We start from the raw sequence: 27,686 nt of genomic DNA, 5'->3' as shown, positions 1-27,686 counted from the left end.
TCGAATCTCCGTCGAGGTAAGAGATTAGAAAACGTTTCCCCCAACCCCCTCCCCCACCACCCACATAAAACAAGCTAAAGAGCACTAAAAACATACATTTAACACATACTATTTAAACACAAAGAAGGAAGGGACAGACAGACTGTTGGCGAGGCAGGTTCAGAGGAGATCTGAAGGGGAATATTTTCAGACAGAATGTAGTTGGAATCTTAAACCTGGTGCTTGAGAAGATGGTGGTGAAGTACTTTTGCAACATTTTGGAAGCATCCTAGAGTCATAGAGCATGGAAATTGACCCTTTGGCCCAACTTGCCCACACCGACCAACATATCCCATCTACATTAGTCCAATTCTGACTGCATTTGGCCCATATCCCTCTAAACCGGTCCTATCCTTGTACCTATCTAAATGTTTCTTAAACGTTGCGATAGTACCTGTGAATCCTAATCCTTATAGCCTGACATAACCACTTGCATTACCGAAGCATAGAAGGCTACAGACCAAATGTGGTTTAATGGGCCAAGTATAGAAACATAGAAATTAGGTGCAGGAGGAGGTCATTCGGCCCTTCGAGCCTGCACCGCCATTCAATATGATGATGGCTGATCATCCAACTCAGTATCCTGTACCTGCCTTCGCTCCATACCCCCTGATCCCTTTAGCCACAAGGGCCACATCTAACCCCATCTTAAATATAGCCAATGAACTGGCCTCAACTACCTTCTGTGGCAGAGAATTCCAGAGATTCACCACTCTCTGTGTGAAAAATGTTTTTCTCATCTCGGTCCTAAAAGATTTCCCCTTTATCGTTAAACTGTGACCCCTTGTTCTGGACTTCCCCAACATCGGGATCAATCTTCCTGCATCTAGCCTGTCAAACCCCTTAAGAATTTTGTAAGTTTCTACAAGATCCCCCCTCAATCTTCTAAATTCTTGCGAGTACAGATAAGTCATAAGTATAGATAAGTCAGCATGACCTGGTGGACTGCAGGACCTTTTTCCGTATTCTCCACATACCTAAAAAGAGACAGGACCTATCATTCAGATGGCATTTGAGTCATGTAGATTGCCATCAATCAATTTGGCAGCATTTCAAAGAGCAAGCGTTGTATTATTGAGAAGATCATCGTGGCTTCTTCTGAGTCCGATTCCAAGATCCTCATCACATTTGCACTCCCAGTGATTTGATAGGATCTGCAGCAAAAAAAAAATGCAGAGGATTATTGTTTTTCTGCCCACTAGTTAGGATCACTTACGCCAATTGAAGAACCTATTGGTTTTCTCAACTGATGTGCAGGCTTAGGATAGATTTGGCACAGAGCTACATCACAAAACTGCACATTGAGCTAAAGAGCATTTTGGGTCCCTGTGAGACACATGTGGGCCCAAGTGATAAGGGGAAATCTATACTGGATTTCACTTTAGAGACTTCCATGTAGGCGAGTATTCCATCAGCTAATGTAGTTGTAATACTTTACTGCATCTGCCCATGATCAAAGCACACATTTTAAAAAATATTTTGGGCTTCATACACAAAGACGCAAGGTGGACGTTGGCTGAAAAGCTAGTGTTCATTTCCCACTTCTACCTGTTTCGCTTTCCTGAAATCCGATAACTTTTGTGGCCAAGTCCATTCTGCAGAATTTAGCAATAATCGGTTGATTTATTCAGAACAAATGTGCACACACATAAGAACATAGCAAGAGTATAGGCTACTTAGACCTTCAGGTCTTTTATAACTCAATTACATTGTATTTAGTTTATTTCTTAACCAATCCTATCAATTATGATTTTGTAATCGGCAGTTGAATGAACACACGCACGCACACACACGCACGCACACACACACGCACGCACACACAGATGCATACACCACTATTATATACATAGATACAAACACACACATGCACAAACACACCGAGACAAACATACACACACACGTAGCAAAACAGTCTGAAGACGGGTTCCGATCCAAAACATCCCATCCATGTTCTCCAGAGATGCTCAAAAGGACACAAAGTGCTGAAGTAACTCAATGGGTCAGATAGCATCTCTGGAGAACATGAGGTTTCAGGTTGAGATCCTTCTTCAGAAATGTCTTGAGCCGAAACGTCACCTACCCATGCTCTCCAGAGATGCTGTCCAACCTTCTACATTACTCCAGCACTTTGTGTCCTTTTGTGGATTAACCATCATCTGTAGTTCTTTTTTTCTCCATTCTCCAGCGATGCTGCTGGACCCGCTGAATTACTCCAGCACATTGTGTTCCACACACACTGTTCATTACTTTCTATCACTCACACACACCATACACCACACATATCTATATATAACAATTCAGCATCAGGCCATCACAAGTCCATGCACACCCCTTAGTCCCCACCTGCCTGCACTCACATCCAATTTATTTTAAATGATACCAATGAACCTGCCTCCACCACTTCCACTGGGAGCTCATTCCACACCGCCACCACTCTCTGCGTAAAGAAGTTCCCCCTCATATTACCCCTAAACTTCTGTCCCTTATAACATATCCTTAATAACATATACACAAACACAAACACACACCTATTTTCAGAGTTTCCATGAGGGTTATTCTCTGGTACGGGCTGATGCGTTATTTACTGACTGACGACATCTCTCCTAGGCTTCACGCCGGATGCTGGATGATGAACTCACCGTGAGCCTCTCGCTGCAGAGTGAGACCATCATGATCAACAAGTCCTCCCCGCCCAGTGAACAAGAGTCCAATTCCACATATGACCGGATATTCCCACTTGGTCCCGACTACCAGGAACCATCAAAGCTGCTCCGTAAGCTGCCAGAGTTTTCTTTAAGTTGGGATGAGGCAGGTGAGGAAAAGCAAAAGTGGGATATGCCAGTGGATCTATTGATGCATTTTCTCCGATTTATTTTATTTATAGGTTTACTTTGATACAAGTGAACACTGGTCTTTGTCAGCCTTAGTGTAAATCCCACACCTTCCTTCCACTTTTGTCATAGTCATGGAGTGGTACAGAGTGGAAACAGGCCCTTTGGCCCAACATGCCCATGCAAACCAAGATGCCCCATCTACACTAGTCCCACCTGCTTGCACTTGGCTCAAATCTCTCTAAGCCCATCCATGTACCTGTCCAAATGTTGTGTTTGTACTTGCATCAACTACCCCCTCCAGTAGCTCTTTCCACCTACCCACCGCCCTTTGTGTAAAAAAGGTGCCCTCCAGATCCCTGTTAAATCTTCCCCCCCCTCACCTTATGACATGGTTATTGATCCCCTACTCTGGACATGATACTCTGTGCATTTACCCCATCTATTCCTCACATGATCTAATACACCTCTTTAAGATCATCCCTCGTCCTCATGCGCTCCAAGAAAAAAAGTTCAAGCTCATCTGTCCAACTTGTCCATGCTTTGCCTGCAAGGACATTAGCCTCCTGGATGGTGTGAATGGAAGAGGTAAAAAGTCAGGCTTTGTGTCTCCTGGTGGTTGGTATAGGGAGTAGTTGGTGGTGGGACTAGGGAGTAGTTGGTGGAGGCCAGGTGTCACAGGGAGAATAGCTTCATGAGAATGCTGAAAGAGGAGGAAAGTAAATTGGGAGAAAGGCGGGTGAATTTAAATTGGAACAATTTCAAGAATTTCACTGTGCTGGGGCGGCACGGTGGCGCAGCAGTAGTGTTGCTGCCTCACAGCGCCAGAGACCCGGGTTCAATCCTAACTACGGGTGCTGTCTGTATGGAGTTTGTACGTTCTCCCAGTGACTGCATAGGTTTTCTCCGGGTGCTCCAGTTTTCTCTCACATTTCAAAGACATGCGGGTTTGTAGGTTAATTGGCTTCCGCAATTTGTGCCTGTGTGCAGGATAGGACTAGTGTACGGGGATTGCTGGTTGGTGCGGACTCGGTGGGCCGAAGGGCTTATTTCCATATTGTATTTCGAAAGTAAATTAGAAGATATGTGTCTGTCATATCGGTTCTGATGAGGAAACCCTCAACACTGGTGCTATTAAATTGCCTTTCTTTTTTCCTTTGTTCCGAAGTGGTTTCCTCCTTTACTATACATGACAGGGCTCTCAATTGCATTTCTATGTCTTGCAGATCTGCTCTCAACCTTTCTCCTCCTCTTAGGTTAAGGATAGAGTTTCTCTTTACATAGAAACATAGAAAATAGGTGCAGGAGTAGGCCATTCAGTCCTTCGAGCCTGCACCGCCATTCAATATGATCACGGCTGATCATCCAACTCAGTATCCTGTACCTGCCTTCTCTCCATACCCCCTGATCCCTTTAGCCACAAGGGCCACATCTAACTCCCTCTTAAATATACCTTGCCTTCCATCCTTCAGCCTCCATATTCAATGGACAATATCCACCATCCTCAGTAGGATTCCACCACCAGACACATCTTCCATCTTCACCTCCTCTTTAAGACTTCCAAAGGGACCATTCCTTCCATAATTCCCTATTCACTCTTCCATCTCCGTCTCCACCTCACACTTCCCTTTGCAGAACTTTTTCAGTCCAAAAGCATGTCTGAGCTTTCAGTTGTCTTTGCTGAAATTCTCCATCCCATGTTACTTCTCCCCCTTCGGACTCCTGCGGTGCTCCAACAGCCCAGGTGGCACGGTGGCGCAGCAGTAGAGTTGCTGCCTTACAGCTTGCAGCCCCAGACTCCCGGGTTCGATCCCAACCACGGGTGCTTTCTGTACAGGGTTTGTACGTTCTCCCCGTGACCGCATGGGTTTTCTCAGAGAGCTTTGGTTTCCTCCCACACTCCAAAGATGTCCTGAAGGGCCTATTTCCTCGCTGTATCTCTAAACTAAACTAAACCCCCAAAATAAGGCCCTTGGGGCTCTTTATGGGATTGATTGATTGATCGTTTGATCTTCTTCTGTCGTATGTCTTTTAGAGCTGCAGCTCCGTTGAGGCGGGCAAGGCCAACGTGTCATCATCCAGGTCATTCAGACCTCGTTCACCATTCGGTGGCCGGTGTTTGGGGCAACTGGTGACTATGTGCTCCACTGTCTGTGTTGGGTTGAGCTTGGCAGTGGTAATGCCTTCAACATTGAGCTGCAGTAGTGCTAAACTTCGACAGTTGGCGCCATTTAACGGTGCCGCCTGGCCTGGGGAGGCATGGCTTTTAGCGGTCTGCAGACGCGGTTTCGCTTTGTGGGCTTATGAGCCTGTAAGCTACTCGTGGATGAGGCCGCGTAGAGGCGGTCTTTGTCTCCCCCGATCGTTTGATCAATTGATTGATTAACAGACACAGTATGGAAACAGGCCCTTTGACCCACTGAGTCCACGTCAACCATCGATCATCTGCTCACGCTGGTTCTATGTTATCCCACTTTCTCATCCACTCCCTACACACTGGGGGAAATTTTCTGAGGCCCAATTAACCTACAAACCCGTGGTTTGGGAAACTGGAGCATCCAGAGGGAACCCAAGTGGTTGCAGGGAGAACGTGCAGACTCCAACCACAGATAGCAGCTGAGGTCAGGATTGAATCTGGGTCTCTGGCACTGTGTAGGCCGCAGCAGCAAATAATTAATTAATTAGTTAATTGCAACCATCCTTGTGTTTTTCTCTCTCCACGCGTAACTTTTCATTTCAAAATATTTCCTTTTACTGGGGCATAAATTGCTGGAGTAAGTCTAAAGTCTGGAAAATGATCCGACCCAAAATGTCACTAATCCATGTTCTCCAGAGATCCTGCTTGACCTGTTGAGTTACTCCAGCACGTTGTGGAAACCAGCATCTGCATTTCCTAGTTTCCATAATTCCTTTCACTCTTTTGTCTCCAACGGCTGACTTTGAAATGTTCTCTTGACATCCTATCGTAGATGCTTCCACTGTTCCTCCCACCCCTCCCCTCTCTGCAATTTAAAACGTGCATTTCTCACCTCTCCAGTTCAAATAAAGGTTCCTTGACTCAAATGGGCGAGTCTGTTTCTCTCTCCATCGATGCCCCTTAACCCGTTGAGCCTTTCCAGCCTTTTCTGCTTTTGTATTGAAAACTTTGGAACTATATCTAGCCTATTGGAAGATGATGGTGGTTCCTGGAAGCCAACCATCTCTGTATCGGTGAGCAATGAATGAGTTTTTTCAAAAAGGCAATATGTATTTAATTTTTCATAAATGTAACTGCATATATTAATTTCCTTGGGAAGATTTTAGCCTCATGAAAATGAAAAGGTTTTGAAAGCCATGTTAAAGGATAAAGAACCTTGAGATGTTGACATAATAGGGTTTAGTCGATTATATGTTCCCAAGCAAACAGAGACGATGTTAGTGCACTTTCACACAGAGATTTTGATCCTTCACGGAACCATTGATAGCAATATTCTGTCCTGGCAACACCATTGTTTCTGCCTGCTCCTGCCCAACCAAACTCTTCTCCAAATAATGAGCATGGAATGTTCTAAGTCTACATGTTATTACCCCCTCTATTGCCACTTTCTATGACCCTGGTGTGCACCCATTTCTCCCACTACCAGACCCCTTTTCTCCCCCCATACCGTTCCATAAATATCCCTTCAATAAATATCCCTCCCATGTATATCCCTCCCTCTGGCTTTAGATTTCCCTCCTCTTCTCTCCATATCCAACACCTTCTTATCTCTGAAGTAGGGTTTGGGCCCGAAACGTTGCCCATTTCATTCGCTCCATAGATGCTGCTGCACCCGCTGAGTTCCTCCAGCTTTTTTGTGTACCCTCTTATCTCCAATCGCTGTCACTTACTCCACCCACCAGCCAAACAACCGCCCCCCCCCCCCCCCCCTCACCTGTATCTACCTAGCACCATGTTTTGTCCCACCCCGACACTCTTTTCCAGCTTTCTCCCCTCCCCTCCCGTCCCACCCCTCCCACAACAGTCAATCTAAAGGAAGGTCCCGACCGGAAGTTCACCTCTCCATGTTCTCCACAGATGTTGCCTGACCTGCTGAGTTACTCCAGCACTTTGTGTTTTGCTCAAGAATCCACATCTGCAATTCCTTGTGTAGAAACAAGGAACTGCAGATACTGTTTTACAAAAAAGACACAAAGCGCTGGAGTAGCTCAGCGGGTCAGGCAGCATCTCTGGAAAACGGGGAGAGGCAAGGTTTCAGGCCCGGAGTCTTCTTCACTCTGAAGAAGGATCCTGACCTGAAATGTCGCCTCTCCATCTTCTCCAGAGATTTTCCCTGACCCACTGAGCTACTCCAGCACTTTGTGTCTTTCTTCGCAATTCCTCGCGTCTCCATAACAAGTATTCTTCTTCCTTTCTGAACATTAATGATGGATTTTGCACGCAGGTGACAGATGAGTGAAATCCAGTTCCTTTGATTTCTCTAGGATGTAGCGGTGACTATGCAAAGCCACTCGGTGCTCCACAGGACAGTGTACCTCACTATGCAGAGGCCGACATTGTGAACTTGCAGGGCGTCACTGGAAGTAACACCTATTCTGTCCCTGCCGTGACCATGGATTTGCTGTCCGGGAAAGATGTGGCCGTGGAAGAGTTCCCGCGTAAACTGCTGGCCTTTAAGGAGAAGCTCGGAGAGGGACAATTTGGGGAGGTTGGAATGCCTTCATTATGATTAACCGTTGAACTCAAAACAGTGGTAGATAGAGTCAAAGAGCCATAGAACAAGGAAACAGGCCCATCTGTCCAACTTGTCCGTGCCGACCGAGATGCCCATCTAAGCTAGTCCTATTTGCCCCATATACCTCTATACCTTTCCTATCCATGTACCTGTCTGTGTCTTTTAAATGTTGTGTAGCACCTGCCTCAACTACCTCCCCTGGCAGTTTATTCCATATACCTACCATCCTCTGTGCGAAAAAGTTGCCCCTCAGGTTCCACAGAACATAAAACAGAGCACAGGAACAGGCCCATTGGCTCACGATGTCTGTGCCTATTAAATCTTTCCCCTCTCACCTTCAACCTATGCCCTCCGGTTCTCCATTCCTCTGCATTTCACCCTATCTATTCCCTTCATGATTTGATAGACCTCTATAAGATCACCCCTCGGCCTTCCTGTGCTCCAAGGAATAACGTTCTAGCCTGCACTACCTCTTCCTATAACTTAGGCCCTCAAATCCTGGCACCATCCTTGTGAATATACTCTGCGCTCTTTCTTGCTTAACGCCATCCTTCCTATAGCAGGGTAACCAAAACTGAACATAATATTCCAGATCAGAAACAAGAGTCCAGCCATTTGGCCCATCAAGCCTGCTCTCCCTGTCAATTGATGGTGTCTGAATGTATTTCCTCGACCAGCACTATCTTTTCTAACAAGATGATACTTTTAAACATATCATCCCTTATCCAAATTAATGCCAAAATCTATGTACATTCTTAGTGTAATATATTTTAAACTGTGATTTTTAATGACCAGGTCCACCTGTGTGAAGCGGAGGGGATGCAAGAATTCATCGACAAAGAGTTTCCTTTCGATATTTGCGCTAATCAGCCAGCTTTGGTTGCGGTAAAGATGCTACGATCAGACGCCAACAAGAATGCTAGGTGAGGGACACTCACCTCTCTCACTCCTAAGTCAATGACAGGATGCCCCCTTTACCATTGTTGACAAATCTTTGCTTAGGAATTGGGAAAAGCTTGTTTTCGGGTTAGAACAGTTAGTTTACGGGCAGCATAGTGGCGTTGCTGCCTTACAGCGCTTGCAGCACCGGAGACCCAGATTCGATCCCGACTACTGGTGCTGTCTGTATGAAGTTTGCACGTTCACCCCGTGACAATATGGGTTTTCTCCGAGATCTTTGGTTTCCTCCCACACTCCAAAGACGTACAGGTTTGTACGTTAATTAGCTTGGTATAAATGTAAATTTGAAATTGTCCCTAGTGTGTGTAGAATAGTGTTAATGTGCGGGAATCCCTGGTCAGAGCGGACTTGGTGGGCCGAAGGGCCTGTTTCCGCACTGAATCTCCAAAACTAAACTAAACCTTTTGGAAAAGTTACAGCAGACAATTTATTTAGCTAATCCCCAGTATTATCTGGTATCAAGGCAAAGTCACACACAGCATAATCAATATTTCTCATGCTTTTAAATATAGAATGTATCCTCCAATCGTCTATTGGAAGTCTGTGCCTTCTGATAAATACAAATGTTTGAGCTTTACTTTACCATATATAGTGGCTAATTAATATACTGCTAACTGGGAGATTTAAAGTAATGAGCCAGAAGAATATTAACTCAAAATCCTATCATCAGATAGGGCACAGGGTGCACAGTAGTAGAGTTGCTTCTTTAAGGCCTGTCCCACTTAGGAGACCAGAACAGCAACCTCTGGTGACCTTGCCCACCACCCAAGGTTTCCATGAGGTCACAGGAGGTTTCGGTCACTCCCTAATTGTCGAAAGTGGTTTCCGCGTAGTCGAGGCTTTTTCTTTGTTCCTGCGATTATTTCAACAAATTCAAATCCGGCCTCGACTAAAAATAGGTTGCCTATAGTTTGGACGATGCCAGTGGAGTGGGGTTGCTATTTACTTACAGGCAGTCGAAGGCAATCTCCTTCGCTGACCGCCCATTTTGATTGTCACATTGGAGTTTTCAGCAAAGATCCTGTAGGATCTTTGGTTTTCAGGACCTAGATGACCCGCCGGAAGGCAAAATGCCCGCTAACTTTATTAAACTTCTTAAAACTGTCTCCACTCCTTCTCCCCCCTTCTGCCCCCTTCTCTCCCCTTCTGCCCCCTTCTCTCCCCTTCTCCCCCTTCTCTCTCTCCTTCTCTCCCCTTCTCTCCCCTTCTCTCCCCTTCTCTCCCCTTCTCTCTCCCCTTCTCCCCCCTTCCCTCTCCCCTCTCCTCTTCTATTCCCATCTCTTCCCCTTCTCTCTCCCCTTCTCTGTCCTTCTCTCTCCTTCTCTCTCCTTCTCTCTCCCCTTCTCCCCCCCTCTAAAGGATTTACCGTTACTGTGCAGCCATTTTACCATCTTCATCGCGCAGACAGCGTTCCTCCGCTGTCCCTGGCCCCCGCATTCACGATGTGTGTGTGTGTGTGTGTGTGTGTGTGTGTGTGTGTGTGTGTGTGTGTGTGTGTGTGTGTGTGTGTGTGTGTTTGTGTGTGTGTGTGTGTGTGTGTGTGCGCGCGGTCGGTAGAAAACTTCCTGTCGGATCTTTGGTCAGTAGATGCAGCTCACGCTTCGGTCGAGGCTTTCCAGGCGAGTGACCAAAAACTCTGGCGACTCTTGGAAACTTTGGGTGGGGCGCAAGGTCACCAGAGGTTTCCGTTCAGGTTTCCTAGATGGGACAGGGGCATTACATTCCTAGAGACCTGGGTTCGATCCTGGCTACGGGTGCCGTCTCTATGGAGTTTACATGTTCTTCCTGTAACCGCGTGTGTTTTCTCCAGGTGTTACGGTTTCCTCCCACAACCCAAGGATGTGCAAGTTTGTAGTTTAATTGCCCCCCTAGGGTATAGGATAGAACTAGGGTGATCATTGGTCGCTGTGGACTCAGTGGGCCGAAGGTCCTGTTTCCACGCTTCATCTCTAGACTAAACTAGAACAAGGATTCACGCACCCAAGGTATTGATGAGAAGACCTCCTCTTCTCAGAGTGTCGTCGGGCTTCGGGACTCTCGTCCCCACTGAGCTGTGGTGGATGAACAACTTTCCATATTCAAGATCGAGGCAGACATGTTTCTTGTTTAAAAGCCAATCTGTAACGGGTATAGCTTGGACCCAATAGCAGCATAGAATCAGGCAGGTATAATTGGTAATGAACTTTATTACGATACCGTAACCCAGAGTAGTAACACAGGAATGGGTACACCGTACTCACACAGAGGCTCAGGATTGAGCGAGGGTTCCGAAGAGGGACAGGCAGGAGACGTAGTCGGGGTAGCGGAAGGTCCGGTAACCAGGAGATCCAACACACGATGCAAACAAACCAGCGAGGGACAGACGAAAGGAGAGTCGAAGCCAGGCAGGTAGTCGAGGAGCCGTTGCAGGGATACACCAAACAGCCCAGGAGAGAGGCAGACAGAAACCAGGAGGTCGGGGACAGAAGGCTGAGGTGCTATCCGGGAAGACGACAGGACGGAATGGTCAGGGGCAGGCAGGTTCGAATCCGTGTAGGCAGTCGGGAAATCGCTGGAGAGTCTTGCATGAATGCTGAGAACAATCTGGCACTGTGTGAACGGTGAGGAGAGTCTATATACCGGGTTAATAGGTGATCAGAGGCAACTGAGTGCAACAGGTGAGGAGAGTTAGGCTGATGAGAGGGGAGTGGCAGGCGAGGAGAAGGAGGGACCGGTGGAAAAGTACTGGGAGGTGAAGTGGATGAGAATGAGGAGAGGGCAGACTGTGACACAATCAAGGGTTCAAACATGACTGAGGAGCAGAGGCCAAAAACAGATGGCTTTCGCCTGAAGAGTTAACTCTTTTTCTCTTGCTACAGATGCGGCCTGACCTGTTGAGTATTTACTGCATTTTTCGTTTTAGATTTGCAGTATCTGAATTTATTTTTTAATTTTTGTGCTTGACAGAATTTGGCTCACCTACAAGCTCAACTGAACCCATGTGGATAGACACAAAATGCTGGAGTATCTCTGCGGGTCAGGCAGCATCTCTGGAGAGAAGGAGTAGGTGATGTTTCGGGTCGGAAACCTGTGTTGCAAACCGAAACATCACCTATTCCTTTATTTTTTCCAGAGATTTTGCTTGACCCGATGAGTTACTCCAGCATTTTGTGTATATCTTCGGTATAAATCAGCACCTGCAGTTGCTTCCTACACAATACACAAGTAGGACTATTTCAACACACTGGACCTCCATAAATATCTCTGGTGGTTTCCAAAGCAACGAAAAACAAACTGAGTAACTGAGTGGGTCAAGCAGCTTCTGTGGAGAGAAAGGAATTGGTCCTGGTGGAGGGTCTAAACCCGAAATGTTAGTGATTCCTGTCCTCCCAAAGATGATGTGCGAGCAGTATGTATTTGCTCCAGGTTCCAGCATCTATAGTCTCTTGTGTACCTGTTTGCTTTCATCTGAATTTAGTTTAGTTTAGAGATACAAGCCCTTTGACCCACCACGTCCACACCGACCAGCGATCCCCGCACATTAACACTATCCTACACACACTAGGGACAATTTATATTTATACCAAGCCAATTAACCTACAGACCTGCGTGTCCATGGAGTGTGGGAGGAAACCAAATAATTCAAAGAAAGCCCACGGAGAGAACATGCAAACTCTGTACAGAGAAAAACCCGTAGTCAGAATCGGACCCTGGTCTTTGGCGCTGTATGGCGGCAACTCTACCGCTGCACCACCATGTCGCCCAATCTTCAGTGCTATGCGGTATACACCATCTTTCAGTGAAACTTAAATGATATAATGAACCTTCTGCAGGAATGACTTCCTAAAAGAAATCAAGATCATGTCTCGGCTGAAAGACCCAAACATTATCCGGTTGTTGGCCGTCTGTATCCGCGATGACCCACTCTGCATGATCACCGAATACATGGAAAATGGGGACCTCAATCAGTTCTTAACTCGTCATGAACCAGAAAGTGCAGAGCCAATGGCAAGCAATGCTCCCATTGTAAGGTGAGATATCTGTAAGCATTTATTCATTGTCATTTTAATGCACAACTTCTGCCCACATAAGATTATTATGTTATTATGTTTACAAACCTGTTGTGCTACTCCAAGTAAGAATTTCATTGTTCCATTTGAGTACATACGACAATTAAACACTCTTGACTCTTGACTAGCAGAAATGTCTGCCCAGTACATATTATTAGTCCTATATAATATAAATTGCAAATTTATTAGCAAATATATTGTGTAATGTGGAAATAGCAGAGTAATTAAACGTCTTGTTCATTTGGACATCACAGGCAAAACTAGTATCTAGCAAAATACAAAGTGCTGGAGGAACTGAGCGGGTCAGGCAGCATCTGTGGAAGGGATGGACAGACAATGTTTTGTGTCGGGACCCTTCTCAGTAACCTGTCCATTCCTTCCACAGATGCGGTTCTTTTTTTCTACTCATCCTCCGGCACTTTGTGTTTTGCTCAAGATCCCAACATCTGCAGTTCCTTGTGTCTTCAAGGCCAATATTTATTTCCCTTCGCTAAGAATTGGGATTGAATTTTTTTAGCAAGGAAATCAAAGGACAGATTAGTGACGACCCGTGGTGGATGAGGCTAAACAGCAGCCGTTGCCTTATTGAATAGGGAGTAGGGCAAAAGATGCAAACAGGAATACATCTGCTTTTTTTTCTTACTAGCTCATTCAATGTGGGTGATGCCAGGCTTTGCTCTGAAGTTCATGATTAATCTTGCAGATTCTTCCATCAATGGAAAATTGTGTCCTCGGAAATTAGAATGAAGTAGAGAACTGAATGGGGGAATATCATAATAATGATCCAAAGATAAACACAAAAAGCTGGAGTAACTCAGCAGGTCAGACAGCATTGCTGGAGAAAAGGATTAGGTGACATTTCGGGTCGAGACTTCTTATTCTGAATGGTCTCAACCTGAAACATCACCAATTCCTTTTCTCCAGGGATGCTGTCTGACCCGCTGAGTTACGCCAGCTTTTTGCATCTATCTTCGGTTTAAACCAGCATCTGCAGTTCCTTCCTACACTTTATAATAATCCAGTTGGGCTAGATCCAAACTCTCTTAGGAAAGTTAAATTTAATTTAGAAATCACGTTTAAATATATGAGTTGGATGATCAGCCATGATCATATCGAATGGCGGTGCAGGCTTGAAGGGCCGAATGGCCTACTCCTGCACCTATTTTCTATGTTTCTATATCCCATCTTGATATTTTAGTTTCAAAGGTACTGGATAACAAGTTATAATAATTTAAAATAAAAGAAATGTTCCATTATTGTGAACAAGAGTTAACCCTTCAGCTTGTTGACTTTCGTTAGAACCAAGAAATTTTCAGAATTAAACATGTTTTAAGTTACAAAGAATTGGAGGATGTGGAGTAAATGAAGGGAATGTCTGTACCGATGTTTATTCCTGCTTTCTTTTCTTGATCCCAGCTATGCCAATCTCATACTGATGGCCATGCAGATAGCCTCCGGCATGAAGTACCTCTCCTCCCTCAACTTTGTACATCGCGACCTTGCCACTCGCAACTGCTTGGTGGGAAAGAATTACACCATCAAGATAGCGGACTTTGGCATGAGCCGTAACCTGTACAGCGGGGATTATTACCGAATCCAGGGACGTGCTGTGCTTCCAATTCGCTGGATGTCCTGGGAGAGCATCTTACTGGTGAGGAACCTGAGCTGTGATTCCAATTCATTGTTCATGTTGCTCTGTGTGTGTGCGCATGCGTGTGCGTGTGTGTGTATGTGTACGTGTGTGTGTGTGTGCATGTGCGCGCATGAACATTATCTGCTTGCATGTGGTGTGCGTGTGTGGAGTGTGTTGTGTATATGAGCGGTGTGCATGTGTGTGTGTGTCTGTGTGTACGTGTGTGTGTGTGCATGTGCGCGCATAAACATTGTGTGCTTGCATGTGGTGTGCGTGTGTGGAGTGTGTTGTGTATATGAGCGGTGTGCATGTGTGTGTGTGTGTGCGCACACGCGCATGCATGTGGTGTGTTGAGTGTAGGCATGTTGTTTTGTGTGTGTGCACGTGTGCAGTGTGTGTGTGTGTGCGCATGCATGTGTGTGTGTGTGCGCGTGCATGTGTGTGTGTTTGTGTGTGTATGTGTGTGTGCTTGTGGATGTGTGTGTGTATGTGTGTGTGCTTGTGGATGTGTGTGTGTGTGTATGTGTGTTTCTTTAAGCACCCATATGTAAACACAGGTGGCTCAGTGGGACAGCAGGTAGAGCCGGTGCCTCACCATATTTAATAGGTATCTACTGATGAATTGCCAGGAGAGAGAAGGCAACAGAATCAAATACTAGAGGGCATAGCTTTAAGGTGAGATGGGGAAAATTTAAAGGATATTTGCAGGGCACGTTTTTAGATGGAGAGATTTGCAGGGGCCTAGAATAAGCTGCTAGGGATGGTGATGGAAGCAGATACGATAGTGGCATTTAAGGGGCTTTTTGTTTGGCACATGGATATGCAGGGAATGGAGGGATGTGCATCAGGGATTAGTTAAGTAGGCATCATGTTCTGCACAGATATGGTAGACCGAAGAGCCCGACCCTATGCTGTACTGGTCTGTTAAATCTGTTCATCTGGGAGCGAGACACTGAGGGGAAAAATGACGTGAAAAGTAGATCTGTTTGAAATAGATTGAAATAAATATGAATAAATTGAAAAAGCCTGGTGTTCTCTTGCTGCTGAGGCAACATTTGACCCCAGTATCACAGAAAAATGATAAACATTTAGTGCTCTTGCATTTAGTTTTACATTTCTGCTGCTGGTTAGAGAAAATGTCCATCTCAGCTTTTTCAGGTCAAAATAAGACATGGAATAATGTGGCTTTAATCAGCTCATTGAAGTTTAGGTTTGTTTAAACCGGATAGATGCAAAATGCTGGAGTAACTCAGCAGGGCAGACAGCATCTCTGGATAGAAAGAATGGGTGACGTTTCGGGTCAAGACCCTTCTAGTTTAGTTTAGAGATACAGTGCGAAAACAGACCCTTCGGCTCCAAACCGACCAGCGATCCCCGCACACTAACACTACTCTACACACACTAGGGACAATATTACATTTACACCAAGCCAATTAACCTACAAGCTTGCACGTTTTTGGAGTGTGGGAAGAAACTGAAGATCTCGGAGAAAACCCATGCAGGTCACGGGGAGAACGTACAAACTCCGAGCCAACAGCAACCGTAGTCAGGATCGAACCCGGGTCTCTGGTGCAGTAAGGCAGTACAGTAAGGCAGTAGCTCTACCACTACGCCACCGTGCCACCCTTGAAAACATGGTCGGGATAGTGAGCTCTCCACTTAAAAAGATCAAATGCAGGCATGCAATGAAAGATTTGCACGGACAGGAAAGATTGCGTGAGTTGTCAGAAGAATGCAGAATGACATATTTGCAGCTACAATTCCTGTTTATCTGGCACAGAGATTAGACAAATATTTGCAAATTCGCAATGTTAACCTGTATTGACAGTTCAAACAACATCTCGAGATATGAAGCGATATAGACCATTTGTGGCTAAATTACTTTACTTGTCCAAAATCAAAGTCGTTATTTATAACATGCCTTAATTCGGCTTTTTATTAAATCCAGAAGCAAGACGCCAGCCTCCCATGCAGAGAATAGTTTGGTGTATATTTCCCCACCTTCCAGAGGAAGCTTTGAAGTTGCCACAGATGAATTTTCTCGATAATCCTTGTATCTCTGCTGCCTGTTTAGTGGTCGTCCCCACTATTTCTTTATCCTATTCAGTTGCAGTGCTATTTTCAAGTTATGTAACTAATAGTTTGCAATTGGAATGTTCCCCTTTATATAACTGATGTCTATGGTACGCAACGTGATAACTATTTCCTGACAAGCCATCATCTCCACACCATGTTGTTCATTTTTGTCTGAAACTATCACGTTTTCTTTTACGTTAGAGATACAGCAGAGAAGTCGGCACTTCAGCCCACCGAGTCCATCGATCACTCGTTCACACTAGTTCTATGTTATCCCATTCCCTACAAACTCAGGGGCAATTTACTGAGGTCGCACAACCTGCAGACTTGCACGTCTTTGGGATGTGGGAGGAAACCAGAGCACCCGGAGGAAACCCACATGGTTACAGGGAGAACGTGCAAACTTCAAATGGACAGTACCCGAGGTCAGGATTGAACCTGGGTCTCTGGCGCTGTAAGGCAGTGGCTCTATTGGCTATGCCAGTGTGCCACCGTATTCCATTCCTTCTCCTGTACTGATTCAGTCAGGATTTATCTCAGGAAATAGTTAATTAATAATTGTTGTGATGCCGATATATTTATGTATTTCTGTGCAGGGCAAGTTTACTACAGCGAGTGATGTGTGGGCCTATGGAGTTACCCTGTGGGAATCTTTGACTTTCTGCCGAGAACAGCCCTATTCCCAGCTGTCCGATGAGCAAGTCATCGAAAATACCGGCGAGTTTTTCAGAGACCAGGAGCGGCAGGTAAGTCTGTGTTTTGTCAAGTCTCAAGGTTATTGGGGTAGATCTTCCATTGCCTTGGGGATCGCCACCTTCCTGCCACTAGTTCTACATTATCCCGTTCCCTGCAAACTAGGGGGGAATTTACACAGGCCACATAACCTACAGACCTGCATGTCTTTGGGATGTAGGAAGAAACTAGAGCACCCGGAGGAAATCCACACGATCACAGAGAGAACATGCAAAGTTCAGACGGACAGTACCCGAGGTCAGGGTGGTTCTATCGTTGCCCTAAACTCAACGCCCAGCAGTGTGAACGGGTGCACTGTATGGGTTGGCTGCTCCCACAGAACAGCTTCAACAGCCGGCTCCACCGCTAAGGGCTAAGTGGGTATCAGAGACATCAGTGTTGATATCAATGTTGAATGCGAAGGGCACTCACAAGCATTCAGTAGCATTTAAGATCCTTTATAGAGAACACTCACATCTCCCATCAGGCAAGAGGAACAGAAGTGTGAAAACGCACACCTCCAGATTCAGGGACAGTTTCTTCCCAGCTGTTATCAGGCAACTGAGCCATCCCATCACCAACTAGAAAGCGGTCCTGAACTACTATCGACCTCATTGGCGACCCTCGGACTATCTTTAATCAGAATTTACTGGGCTTTATCTTGCACTAAACCTTATTCCCTTCATCTGTAATGGCTGTAATCATGTATTGTCTTCCCGCTGACTAGTTAGCTTGCAAAAAGCTTTTTACTGTACCTCGGTACATGTGACGATAAACTAAACTAGTATTGTTTGCTTTAACATTCAATATTCTAAGATGGTGGAATGGTGAAGTTATCTGACTTGTTATCCAATCGCCTGGACTAAATAGTCTGAGACCCAAGTTCAAACCCCATTTAAATTCAGTCAATGTTCAGTCATAATCATCAGTAATGAATGAATGATTGAATGTATGAATGAATGAATGAATGAATGAATGAATGAATGAATGAATGATGAATGAATGAATGAATGAATGAATGATGAATGAATGAATGATTGAATGAATGAATGAATGAATGATTGAATGAATGAATGAATGCATGATTGAATGAATGAATGAATGCATGATTGAATGAATGAATGAATGAATGATGAATGAATGAATGAATGAATGTATGATGAATGAATGAATGCATGATGAATGAATGAATGAATGATTGAATGATGATTGAATGAATGAATGAATGAATGGATGATTGAATGAATGAATGAATGGATGAACGAGTACGTTATGTCAGATGTGACAAGTCACAGTGAAATTCAAGGTATTGCAAATAGTCACCCATAATGGGTGCTTACAAAAGTTACAAAGTACCCCCTTTGTTCTCCCACCCTCGCTGACCCACGAGGCTCCGACCCGCGAGCCTCCGTAATGATCACACAACTACCTAATGGCGATCACACAACTACCTAATTGCCATTAAAAACCACTAGCTCACAAATGTCATTCAAGGGAGGAAATGTCCATGGTTTTCCCTCTATGTGATTCATAGATCCATAGATTCAATGTGATCATGGCTGATCATCCACAATCAGTACCCCGTTCCTGTCTTCTGCCCATATCCCTTGATTCCGCCAGCCCTAGGAGCTCTATCTGACTCTCTTCTGAATGCATCCAGTGATGCCCAGGTTCTGAAATGTTAAACAAAATATGACTTAAAAAATAATTGAAAATAAGATAAATAAGTAGTAGCTATATCCCTCTCTGCAAGCAGATTGGCTAATTTCTCCCTATCACTTGAATGGGGACTAGGTTTATACAGATGGACAGATTCAAAGGACAGGTTTCCTTGTGTGGCACAGTGGCGCAGCTAGTAGAGCTGCTGCCTCACAGCACCAGAAACCTGGGTTCGATCCTGTCCTTGGGTACTATCTGTGTGGAGTTTAAATGTTCTTCCTGTGACCACGTGGTTTTCCTCCGTGTACTCCAGTTTCCACCCAATGGCATGCGGGTTTGCAGGTTAAATGGCCTTTGTAAATTGGCCCGAGAGTGTCGGGAGTGGATGAGGAAGTGGGGTAACATAGAGTTAGTGTGAGTGGGTGATCAATGGTCAGCATGGACTTGGTGGGCCGAAGGGCCGGTTTCCATGCTGTATCTCACAACTAAACTAAACTAAATTTCCCGACCTAAGAGATTTTGATCTGCCCCACTGCCCTCCTTGAAGACTCCTGTATAAAACCACATTAAATCAAGCATCAACATTTGATCTCATGCGTCAAGCTATAATCTTATAGTTTTTTGATAAAGTCTTTCAGGAGAGTACATTTTCTATAAGTGTTGCATTTTTTTTTCGTAACGTCTTTGTAACAATACCTTTAAGAATAATAAACATCTTTCAGTGTGCAAATTCCCATAATTTCCTGGATTATGCCTATTTCCCTTCTTAAACGAAGGAACAACATTGATTCCTCTCCAGTCTTTCGGTACCTGACATGTGGCTGGAGAGGGGGTACAAAGATTTTTGTCAATATACACATGATAATGGTGTGTGGATTTAAACTTTGTAGTCCCACCCTTTGATATCTGGCAACTCTAACAACCCATAACATTATAGATTGAAACTCTTGGAGCTACAGTTTCATCTTACAGTGGAACCTCCTACAATGCAGAAGTCTGCCAACATAACAATGAATTTTCAGTGTGGATTATGTGACTAAAATCCTGGATACTTGTTGACCGAGGCAATTTTTTTTTTAGAACTAAGCCAAACTGACATTTAAACAAAAAATAAAATTTTAAAGTAAGATTCTGATCAAGAATTCTATAAATGAAGGTGTGCTTATTTCAGGATAAAAGTAAGATATTTTGAAATATCTCACATTTTAAAATAAAAATAATTACTAGTACATACACACATATCAGTATATTTAATTTTCCATACTTCAAAGAATTTTTGAATACACATTAACTGATTGGAATTCTTTACACTGGAAAATTGTAATTTCATTGAAATGGTAGATTAAACCATGAACAATCAGTTAAACATGCCACTGCAAATGTAATGCTTTAAGCTTGGTTTAGGCCGATATGGGTATATTTAAATCACATTAAATTGTGCATAAAAATCGGATCCCAAAGGTTGAAAACAATCTTATAAAGTGCCTTGCAACTTTCGGTAAAGTATTTGAGTACATTTGTTGAAGTCTTCTATCACATTACCTTTAAGGCCGATAAACATTTTTCTAATTCAACGTGAACTAAGATACAGTTGACCTGCTGGGATTAATTAAAAAAGAATAATGATGGTGACATTTCAGTCATCACCTGAAAAAGATAACTTGCCTGTCATTTATCCAGATACTGAAGACTGCCTGTTCAGCACTCTCTGGTTTATGTTTCTCACAGTTATCAATCTTGTCCCGGCCTAAAGAACTTTAATTCCTGAGCCAGATGTTAAATTCCCCACAACAGAAGTTAATTAAAAAGGCCCAATCTTCCTTTTTCTTGAAATGTCAAATCATTGCCCGCCCTCTAAGGTACATGTAGCACCCGAAGAAAACCCACGCTGTCACAGAAAGAACGTACAAACTCCGTTTTAGACAGTACCTGTAGTCAGGATGATTTCCACCCACATTCCAAAAACGTGCAGGTTTGCAGGTTAATTGGGTTCAGTAAATTGTCCCTAGTGTGTAGGATAGAACCAGTGTTTGGGTGGTCACTGGTTGAATGGACTTGATGAGCCTGTTTCCACACTGCAGCTCTAAATTAAACATTCCCTTTCCAGATGGACACAAAATGCTGGAGTAACTCAGCGGGCCAGGCAGCATCTCTGGAGGGAAGGAATGGGTGATGTTTCTGGTCGAGACCCTTCTTCAGACTGAAGACCATCACCCATTCCTTCTCTCCAGAGATGCTGCCTGTCCCGCTGAGTTACTCCAGCATTTGGTGTCTATCTTCGATTTAAACCAGCATCTGCAGTTCTTTCCTACACATTCCCTTCCCAGATGCTGCCCAACCCACTGAGTTTCTCTATCACTTTATGGTTTGCTTACACAGGCTATTGTTCTTTGTCCCATGATCTACAGGTTTATCTGCCTCAGCCAGCAAACTGTCCGGACGGTGTGTACAAGTTAATGGTCAGCTGCTGGCGTCGTGAACCCAAAACCCGGCCAACGTTCCAGGACATTCACCGTGTGCTGCAGGAATCTGCCGTCGGACTTGGGCTGGAGGAATGAGCCCCTTCCCAGGGGGATGTGAGAAGAGTCGTGACTTTAACATAGACCTTTTCATGTCTGATTATTAGCACGTATGCTGCCATGTTCAAACTAAGGGGGGTGAAACGAAAGCCGCTGTTTCCAGTGCTGGGTGACGGAAGCATATTTGAAGAAAGGAGGACCAAGGACAAGTGGAAAGCGATATTTTCAAATACAGTGGTGGAAAACATGACATAAATGATGCAGCAAAGGATTAGCATCCTTGCCTCCTTTTTCGTTCAGGCTTCCTACGATTAAATGGACATGCTTGTGAAAGTGGACCAATATTGGATTAGAAAGTTTCGTGGTAAGGTGTAAGGACTTGAAAAGACTAAAATAATAACAAGCAGTAAATGTACAGTAGCATATAAGCAGTAGAAACTCCTCCCTCTGATCCCTTTACTCTAAATGATCTAATTGCATTTACCGGTAACAATTTGGGAGGGTTTGTAAATGCTGTTTGCGATAGGAAAGTACAGAATATTTGATAAATTCTTTTTTTTTCTATGATTTTTCACTTCAAAAACATTGCTTAGGAACTTGGAAAAACAAATTTTAGATTACTTTTTAAAAGAAGCACTTTTTTTTGCTAGTAATGTATAGGAAAAGGCTTGATTATGAGCCTTTTTTAACGTACAATTTAGTACATATTCAAGAGTAAAGTTTCTTATGGCTTAATAGCAGATATTACAGTCAAAAAGTATGTCTACTAATACATGATGTTCTCTGAGTTATTGCCATGCAATAAGGATGCTGGCTTAATTTAGGTATCAAAATGTCGATTAGCAGGCGTTTGTCATTGCTATATTAATTTGATTGTGGATATCTGTATGTTGTCTAGATGTTTTCATTTTGAGCGCAGTTACCCAACTGTATTTAGATATTTATGCAAATTTTATTAAATATATGTGCAAATATTATCTAAGTGTTATCTAACTGATTGCAATCATTTACAATCCACTTATATAAAGTAAACAAGATGTACAGTTCCCTAAGATAGACACAAAATGCTCAGTGGGACAGGCAGCATCTCTGGAGATAAGGAATGGATGACGTTTCGGGTCAAGACCCTTCTTCAGACTCGTCCCAAAATGTCACCCATTCATTCTCTCCAGGATGCTGCCTGCCCCGCTAGTTACTCCTGCATTTTGTATCTATCTTTGGTTTAAACCAGCATCTGCAGTTCCTTTCTATCCAGTTCCCTAAGGTGCATCTAAATTTCACGCAGTGGCTGTGAGTTCTGCATCCCTCATAGTTAAAAGGGAATTTTCTCTGAATCTGCCCATTGCTTCCTTGGCGACCATTTTATATTGATGGTCTCTGTTTTTACCCACCCAAATTGTCCACCCCTTTTCAAAGGGGCATAAACTGTCATTGCTGAGCCTCTGTAGTATATCTTTTTGACAGTATCCCTGGTGTGTTTTTTTAATCCCTTTTTATAATTCAGCAACCAGAATCAAATTCACTATGACATCCCTCATTTGGAATTCTGCCAGCGCCCAGTGCTCTATTCAACGTAAGGTCCAACAAAACGGTGTCACTAATTTGTCTGAAGAAGAGTTCCGACCCGAAACATCACCTATACATGTTCTCCAGAGATGCTGCTGACCTGCTGAGCTACTCCAGCACTTTGTGCCTTTTGTTTGCAAACAATCATCTGCAGTTGTTTGTATTAATTTCAGTGACTTGTATGTTTGTACCCCAAGATCCTTTTTACTTTTTGACCTAATTGGGTCTTTGTTTCTTATTGACGATGTAAGGTTTTTTTATCTTGTGTATCTGTGTTGATTTTCCTAGCCATTCCAATTGCATGCCTTATTCTGTCATTGTGCATAAATGTATGTACATGTTCTTTTTAGCAGCCCTGCTTGGCATGGATTGTCATTGTGCTCAAGGGTGCTATTTCCTCTGGCAAGGTTTTACACGTGGATGTCCTTTAAAAGGCTGTAGGATAATTGGCCTCTGGAAATTCACCCTAGTGTTGGGAGTGGATGCAAAAGTGGAATAACGTAGAACTAGTGTGAGTGGGATGATCGATGATCGGCGTAGATTCAGCAGGCTGAGGGGCCGGTTTCCATGCTGTAGCTCTCAACTATTCCAAACTAAAAAGGTTGACAGGACTGTCCAGAACAAACCCCGATGTACACCATTGAGAAATGTGAGAAGCGATAACTTGTTCTACAGGGAATATCTCGGCAGTGTAGCTTACCAGAGACAACAAGGACATTTTCCAAGGAATAATCCACCCAGCATTTTACATGCCAGCCTTTCTTTAAATATATTGCCTTTGGAAACTGTTTAAAGGTATTTACATTTTTTTATCTTTGCTACATTTTCTCCAGGACAACATTACCATTACTAATTCCCCAAGTCCTATCACTATTTGTGTACATATCAAGAAAACTTTAGCAAGCAAGCCAGACATTCAAGAAATGCAGCACTTTATTGACCAGAGACAAGAAGAATGAAAGTAGACAAAAATGTCTGAAGACAGGTCATCAACTTGAAATACTCCACGGATCTCTGCTGAGTATTTCCAACACATTCTGTTTTATTTCTGATTTCCAGCAACTGCAATGTGTCGATTTAGAAAAATTCACACCTTATTTTTTGTTCCCATTTATATTTCAGATTTCAAATGCTCTGCACAGCTGTCCATTTAATAATTTTAAGCAGCACCATTAAAACAAAGTTGATGTTATCCATAAAATGATTGAGTGTTAGAGGAAGAAAATAAGGAATCTGTATATATTTGAATTAACAGGTTATATATTAATATGAACATTGCTCTCAAAGGTGATAACAGTGGTGCATCTATTACAACTGCTGCCTCAAAGCACTAGAAACCTGGATCAATCCTGTACTTGGGTTCTGTCCAGTGGAGTTTGTAGGATTCCTCTGATTTTCTCACACATCTGGTAGTGTGGGTAGTAGATTAATTGGTCACAGTAAATGACCACTAGCATGTAGGAGAAAGATTGAATCTGCGGGGCGGTGGGAGGGGGGGAGTAAAACTGGGATGAATTTATGATTGGTGTAAACAGATGGTTGGTGGTTGGCATGGTGTTGACAATCTCTATATCTCTCTGACTCTGATATTATATTATTATTGCTAAGTTCATAGCTCTGAATTTGAACACCTTAAAAGTTAATAGAGTAAATCATGTTCAACAAGAATCATCTGATGTAATCTAGTTATGCATTTCTCTCATCTCTACGCATTTAGCATGGGTCAGTAGCCAGGGCCTTGCATCATAAAACTGATCATAAAACAAATCCTTTGACTTAGTGGGTCATGAATGATGTTCACAGGCACATTTATTGTACTAATATCTACTAGCCTCCCTGGTAATTTGTCAATTACGATTAGTTTATTTTAGAGGAAGGCAGTTGGTTGCGGTTACGAAGGCTTACAGCGCAGGAGACCCGGATTCGATACTGACTACGGATGTTGTCTGTACGGAGTTTTGCGTTCTTCCTGTGACCATGTGGGTTTTCTCCGGGTACTCCGGTTACCTCCACACTCCAAAGACATGCAGGTTTGTAGGTTAATTGGCTTTGATAAAATTATAAATTGTCCCTAGTGAGTGGGATAGTGCTAGTGTTCACTGATTGGCGTGCATTCAGTGGGCCAAAAGGCCTGTTTCTACACTGTATCTCTTAAGTACAATAGACTAAACTAAAGTCTTGTCACGTGATTTGGATGAGGGAATTGAATGCGACATCTCCAAGTTTGCGGATGACACAAAGCTGAGGGACAGTGTTAGCTGTGAGGAGGATGTTGGGAGGCTGCAAGGTGACTTGGATACGTTGGGTGAGTGGGCAAATGAATGGCAGATGCAGTATAATGTAGATAAATGTGAGGTTATCCACTTTGGTGGCAAAAACAGGAAAGTAGACTATTATCTGAATGGTGGCCGATTAGGAAAAGGGGAGATGCAACGAGACCTGGGTGTCATGGTACACCAGTCATTGAAAGTAGGCATGCAGGTGCAGCAGGCAGTGAAGAAAGCAAATGGTATGTTAGCCTTCATAGCAAAATGATTTGAGTATAGGAGCAGGGAGGTTCTACTGCAGTTGTACAGGGTCTTGGTGAGACCACACCTGAAGTATTGCGTACAGTTTTGGTCTCCTAATCTGAGGAAAGACATTCTTCACCAGAAGGTTCACCAGACTGATCCCTGGGATGTCAGGACTTTCATATGAAGAAAGACTGGATACTCGGCTTGTACTCGCTAGAATTTAGAAGATTGAGGGGGGATCTTATAGAAACTTACAAAATTCTTAAGGGGTTGGACAAGCTAGATGTAGGAAGATTGTTCCCGATGTTGGGGAAGTCCAGAACAAGGGGTCACAGTTTAAGGATAAGGGGGGAGTCTTTTAGGACCGAGATGAGAAAAACATTTTTCACAAAGAGAGTGGTGAATCTCTGGAATTCTCTGCCACAGAAGGTAGTTGAGGCTAGTACATTGGCTATATTTAAGAGGGAGTTAGATGTGGCCCTTGTGGCTAAAGGGATCATAGGTATGGATAGAAGGCAGGTACGGGAAACTGAGTTGGATGATCAGCCATGATCATATTGAATTGCGGTGCAGGCTCGAAGGGCCGAATGGCCTACTCCTGCACCTAATTTCTATGTTTCTATGTGATGCAATATCCATTATAACTACTGGCATATTTGAATGGAGCACAAAATCTTTCCTAAAAGAAAGAAGAAGGGAACAAGGATTAGGCTATTTGGTTCCAAGAGCATTTTCCGATCATTCATTAGTTCACTACTGCTCAACTCCATAATCGCATGAATCCATCTCTGCTCCAAGTGTCAATGATGTGTTTACCTCCTTCTATCGTATCAACTGTGCTTTGAAACTGCAAATTGGTCTACCATTACCACATTTTAGCAGAGGTAAAGATGTTTACGGAGGGGATTTCAGAGCATGCGACCCAATGGTAAGAAGGCTTGGTGCCCAAATGTGGGGCAATATGCCAGGATGCTCAAGAGGATGTAGTCAGAGGAACAAGGAGTGTAGGAAGGTTATATATCTTTCAAGAGGCATATTCAGGTAGTTATGCTATATCATGAATTGGACACAGTGGAATCCAAAAATGGGTGGTATTGTACTGGAGATCGCTGTCAAAAATCACAGCAGGATCTTGATCTGTTGGTGGGCTGGGGAATTGTTGACATAATTTAATACAGAGAAGTGTGAGGTGTTGCATTTTGAAAAATCTAACATGGGCAGGACCTACACAATGAATGGTAGTGCTCTGGAGAATGTTGTAGAACGGAGGGATCTAGGAGTGCAGATATGTGGTTCCTTGAAAGTGGTGTTGCAGTTACATAGTTGCTTGAAAATGGTGTTATGGGTAAGGTGGTCAAACAGGATTTTGGCACATTGGCCTTCATCAGTCAAAGTATGGAGTATAGATGTTGGGAGGTCATGCTGCAGTTAGATAAGATACTGGTGAGGCCACATTTAGAGTATTGTTTTGATCACTATGTTATAGGAAAGATGTTGTGAGGTTGGAAAGGATGCAGAGAAGATTTACAAGGATGATGCCTGGACTCAAGGGTCTATGCCATAGGGCGAGGTTGAGCAGGCTAGGAGGATAAGGGATGATCTTGTACAGGTGCACAAAATTGCCCAAAGTAGGGAAATCGAGAACCAGAGGACATAGGTATAAGGTGAGAGGGGAAATATTTAATATGAACCTGAGGGCTAACATTATTATGCAGAGGGTGGTGGGTGTATGGAATTCTATGAGGAGAAAGTAGTTGAGGCAGGTACTATAGCAACGTTCAATTTTCAGAAGCATTTAGACTGGTACAGAGATAGGATAGGTTTAGGGGGATATGGGCCAAACGCAGGCAGGTGGGACTAGTGTAGAGGGGACCGTCCCCCCCACCCCTTTTCAAATCATTTAAGTGGCAGGCGGTGACCATTGCTTCCACGTAAAAATAGGTACCATCAATATTGAGAAAGTGTAGATAGACACAAAAAGCTGGAGTAACTCAGCAGGTCAGACAGCATCTCTCTGGAGAAAAAGAATAGGTGACATTTCGGGTCGAGACCCTTATTCAGACTGAGAGTCAGGGAGAGAGAAACAAGAGATATTAACAGTGACATATAGGGATATAGTACAAATGAATTAAAGATATGCCAAAAAGTAACAATGATAAAATAAACAGGCCATTGTAAGCTGTGTGCTGGGTGAAAACAAATTATAAACAATGAGACTCATCAGGACGACAATGACTAGAGTGGGGGAGGGATGAAGAGCGAAGGGATATAAGGGTTGCTTGAAGTTAGAGAAATCAATATTCATACTACTGGGTTGTATGCTGCCCAAGCAAAATATGAGGTGCTGTTCCAAATTGAGCTGGGCATCACTCTGACAGAGGAGGCCCAGGCCAGAAA

The 27,686-nt window shown here is 43.7% G+C and overlaps 1 protein-coding gene across 2 annotated transcripts in view; it reads left to right on the top strand.

Annotated features, from left to right (window-relative positions):
* ddr2a (discoidin domain receptor tyrosine kinase 2a) overlaps positions 1 to 22,187 on the top strand; it is a 139,822-nt gene extending 117,635 nt beyond the window's left edge. Inside the window, exons 12-18 of one of the 2 annotated variants that reach the window (XM_055642301.1) lie at positions 2,647 to 2,812; positions 7,332 to 7,555; positions 8,378 to 8,505; positions 12,355 to 12,552; positions 14,008 to 14,242; positions 16,897 to 17,046; positions 21,100 to 22,187. In XM_055642301.1, coding sequence (XP_055498276.1) covers positions 2,647 to 2,812; positions 7,332 to 7,555; positions 8,378 to 8,505; positions 12,355 to 12,552; positions 14,008 to 14,242; positions 16,897 to 17,046; positions 21,100 to 21,249 — 1,251 coding nt within the window. In that variant the 3' untranslated portion in view covers positions 21,250 to 22,187. Of the gene's footprint in view, positions 1 to 2,646; positions 2,852 to 7,331; positions 7,556 to 8,377; positions 8,506 to 12,354; positions 12,553 to 14,007; positions 14,243 to 16,896; positions 17,047 to 21,099 lie in introns of both variants that reach the window. The other variant, XM_055642300.1, reaches the window with a different exon arrangement.
* The last annotated feature ends 5,499 nt before the right edge of the window (positions 22,188 to 27,686 follow it).

The sequence above is a fragment of the Leucoraja erinacea genome, chromosome 10 (assembly GCF_028641065.1).
Source record: "Leucoraja erinacea ecotype New England chromosome 10, Leri_hhj_1, whole genome shotgun sequence".
NCBI lineage: Eukaryota > Metazoa > Chordata > Chondrichthyes > Rajiformes > Rajidae > Leucoraja > Leucoraja erinaceus.
This window is presented reverse-complemented; position numbering and strand designations above follow the sequence as displayed.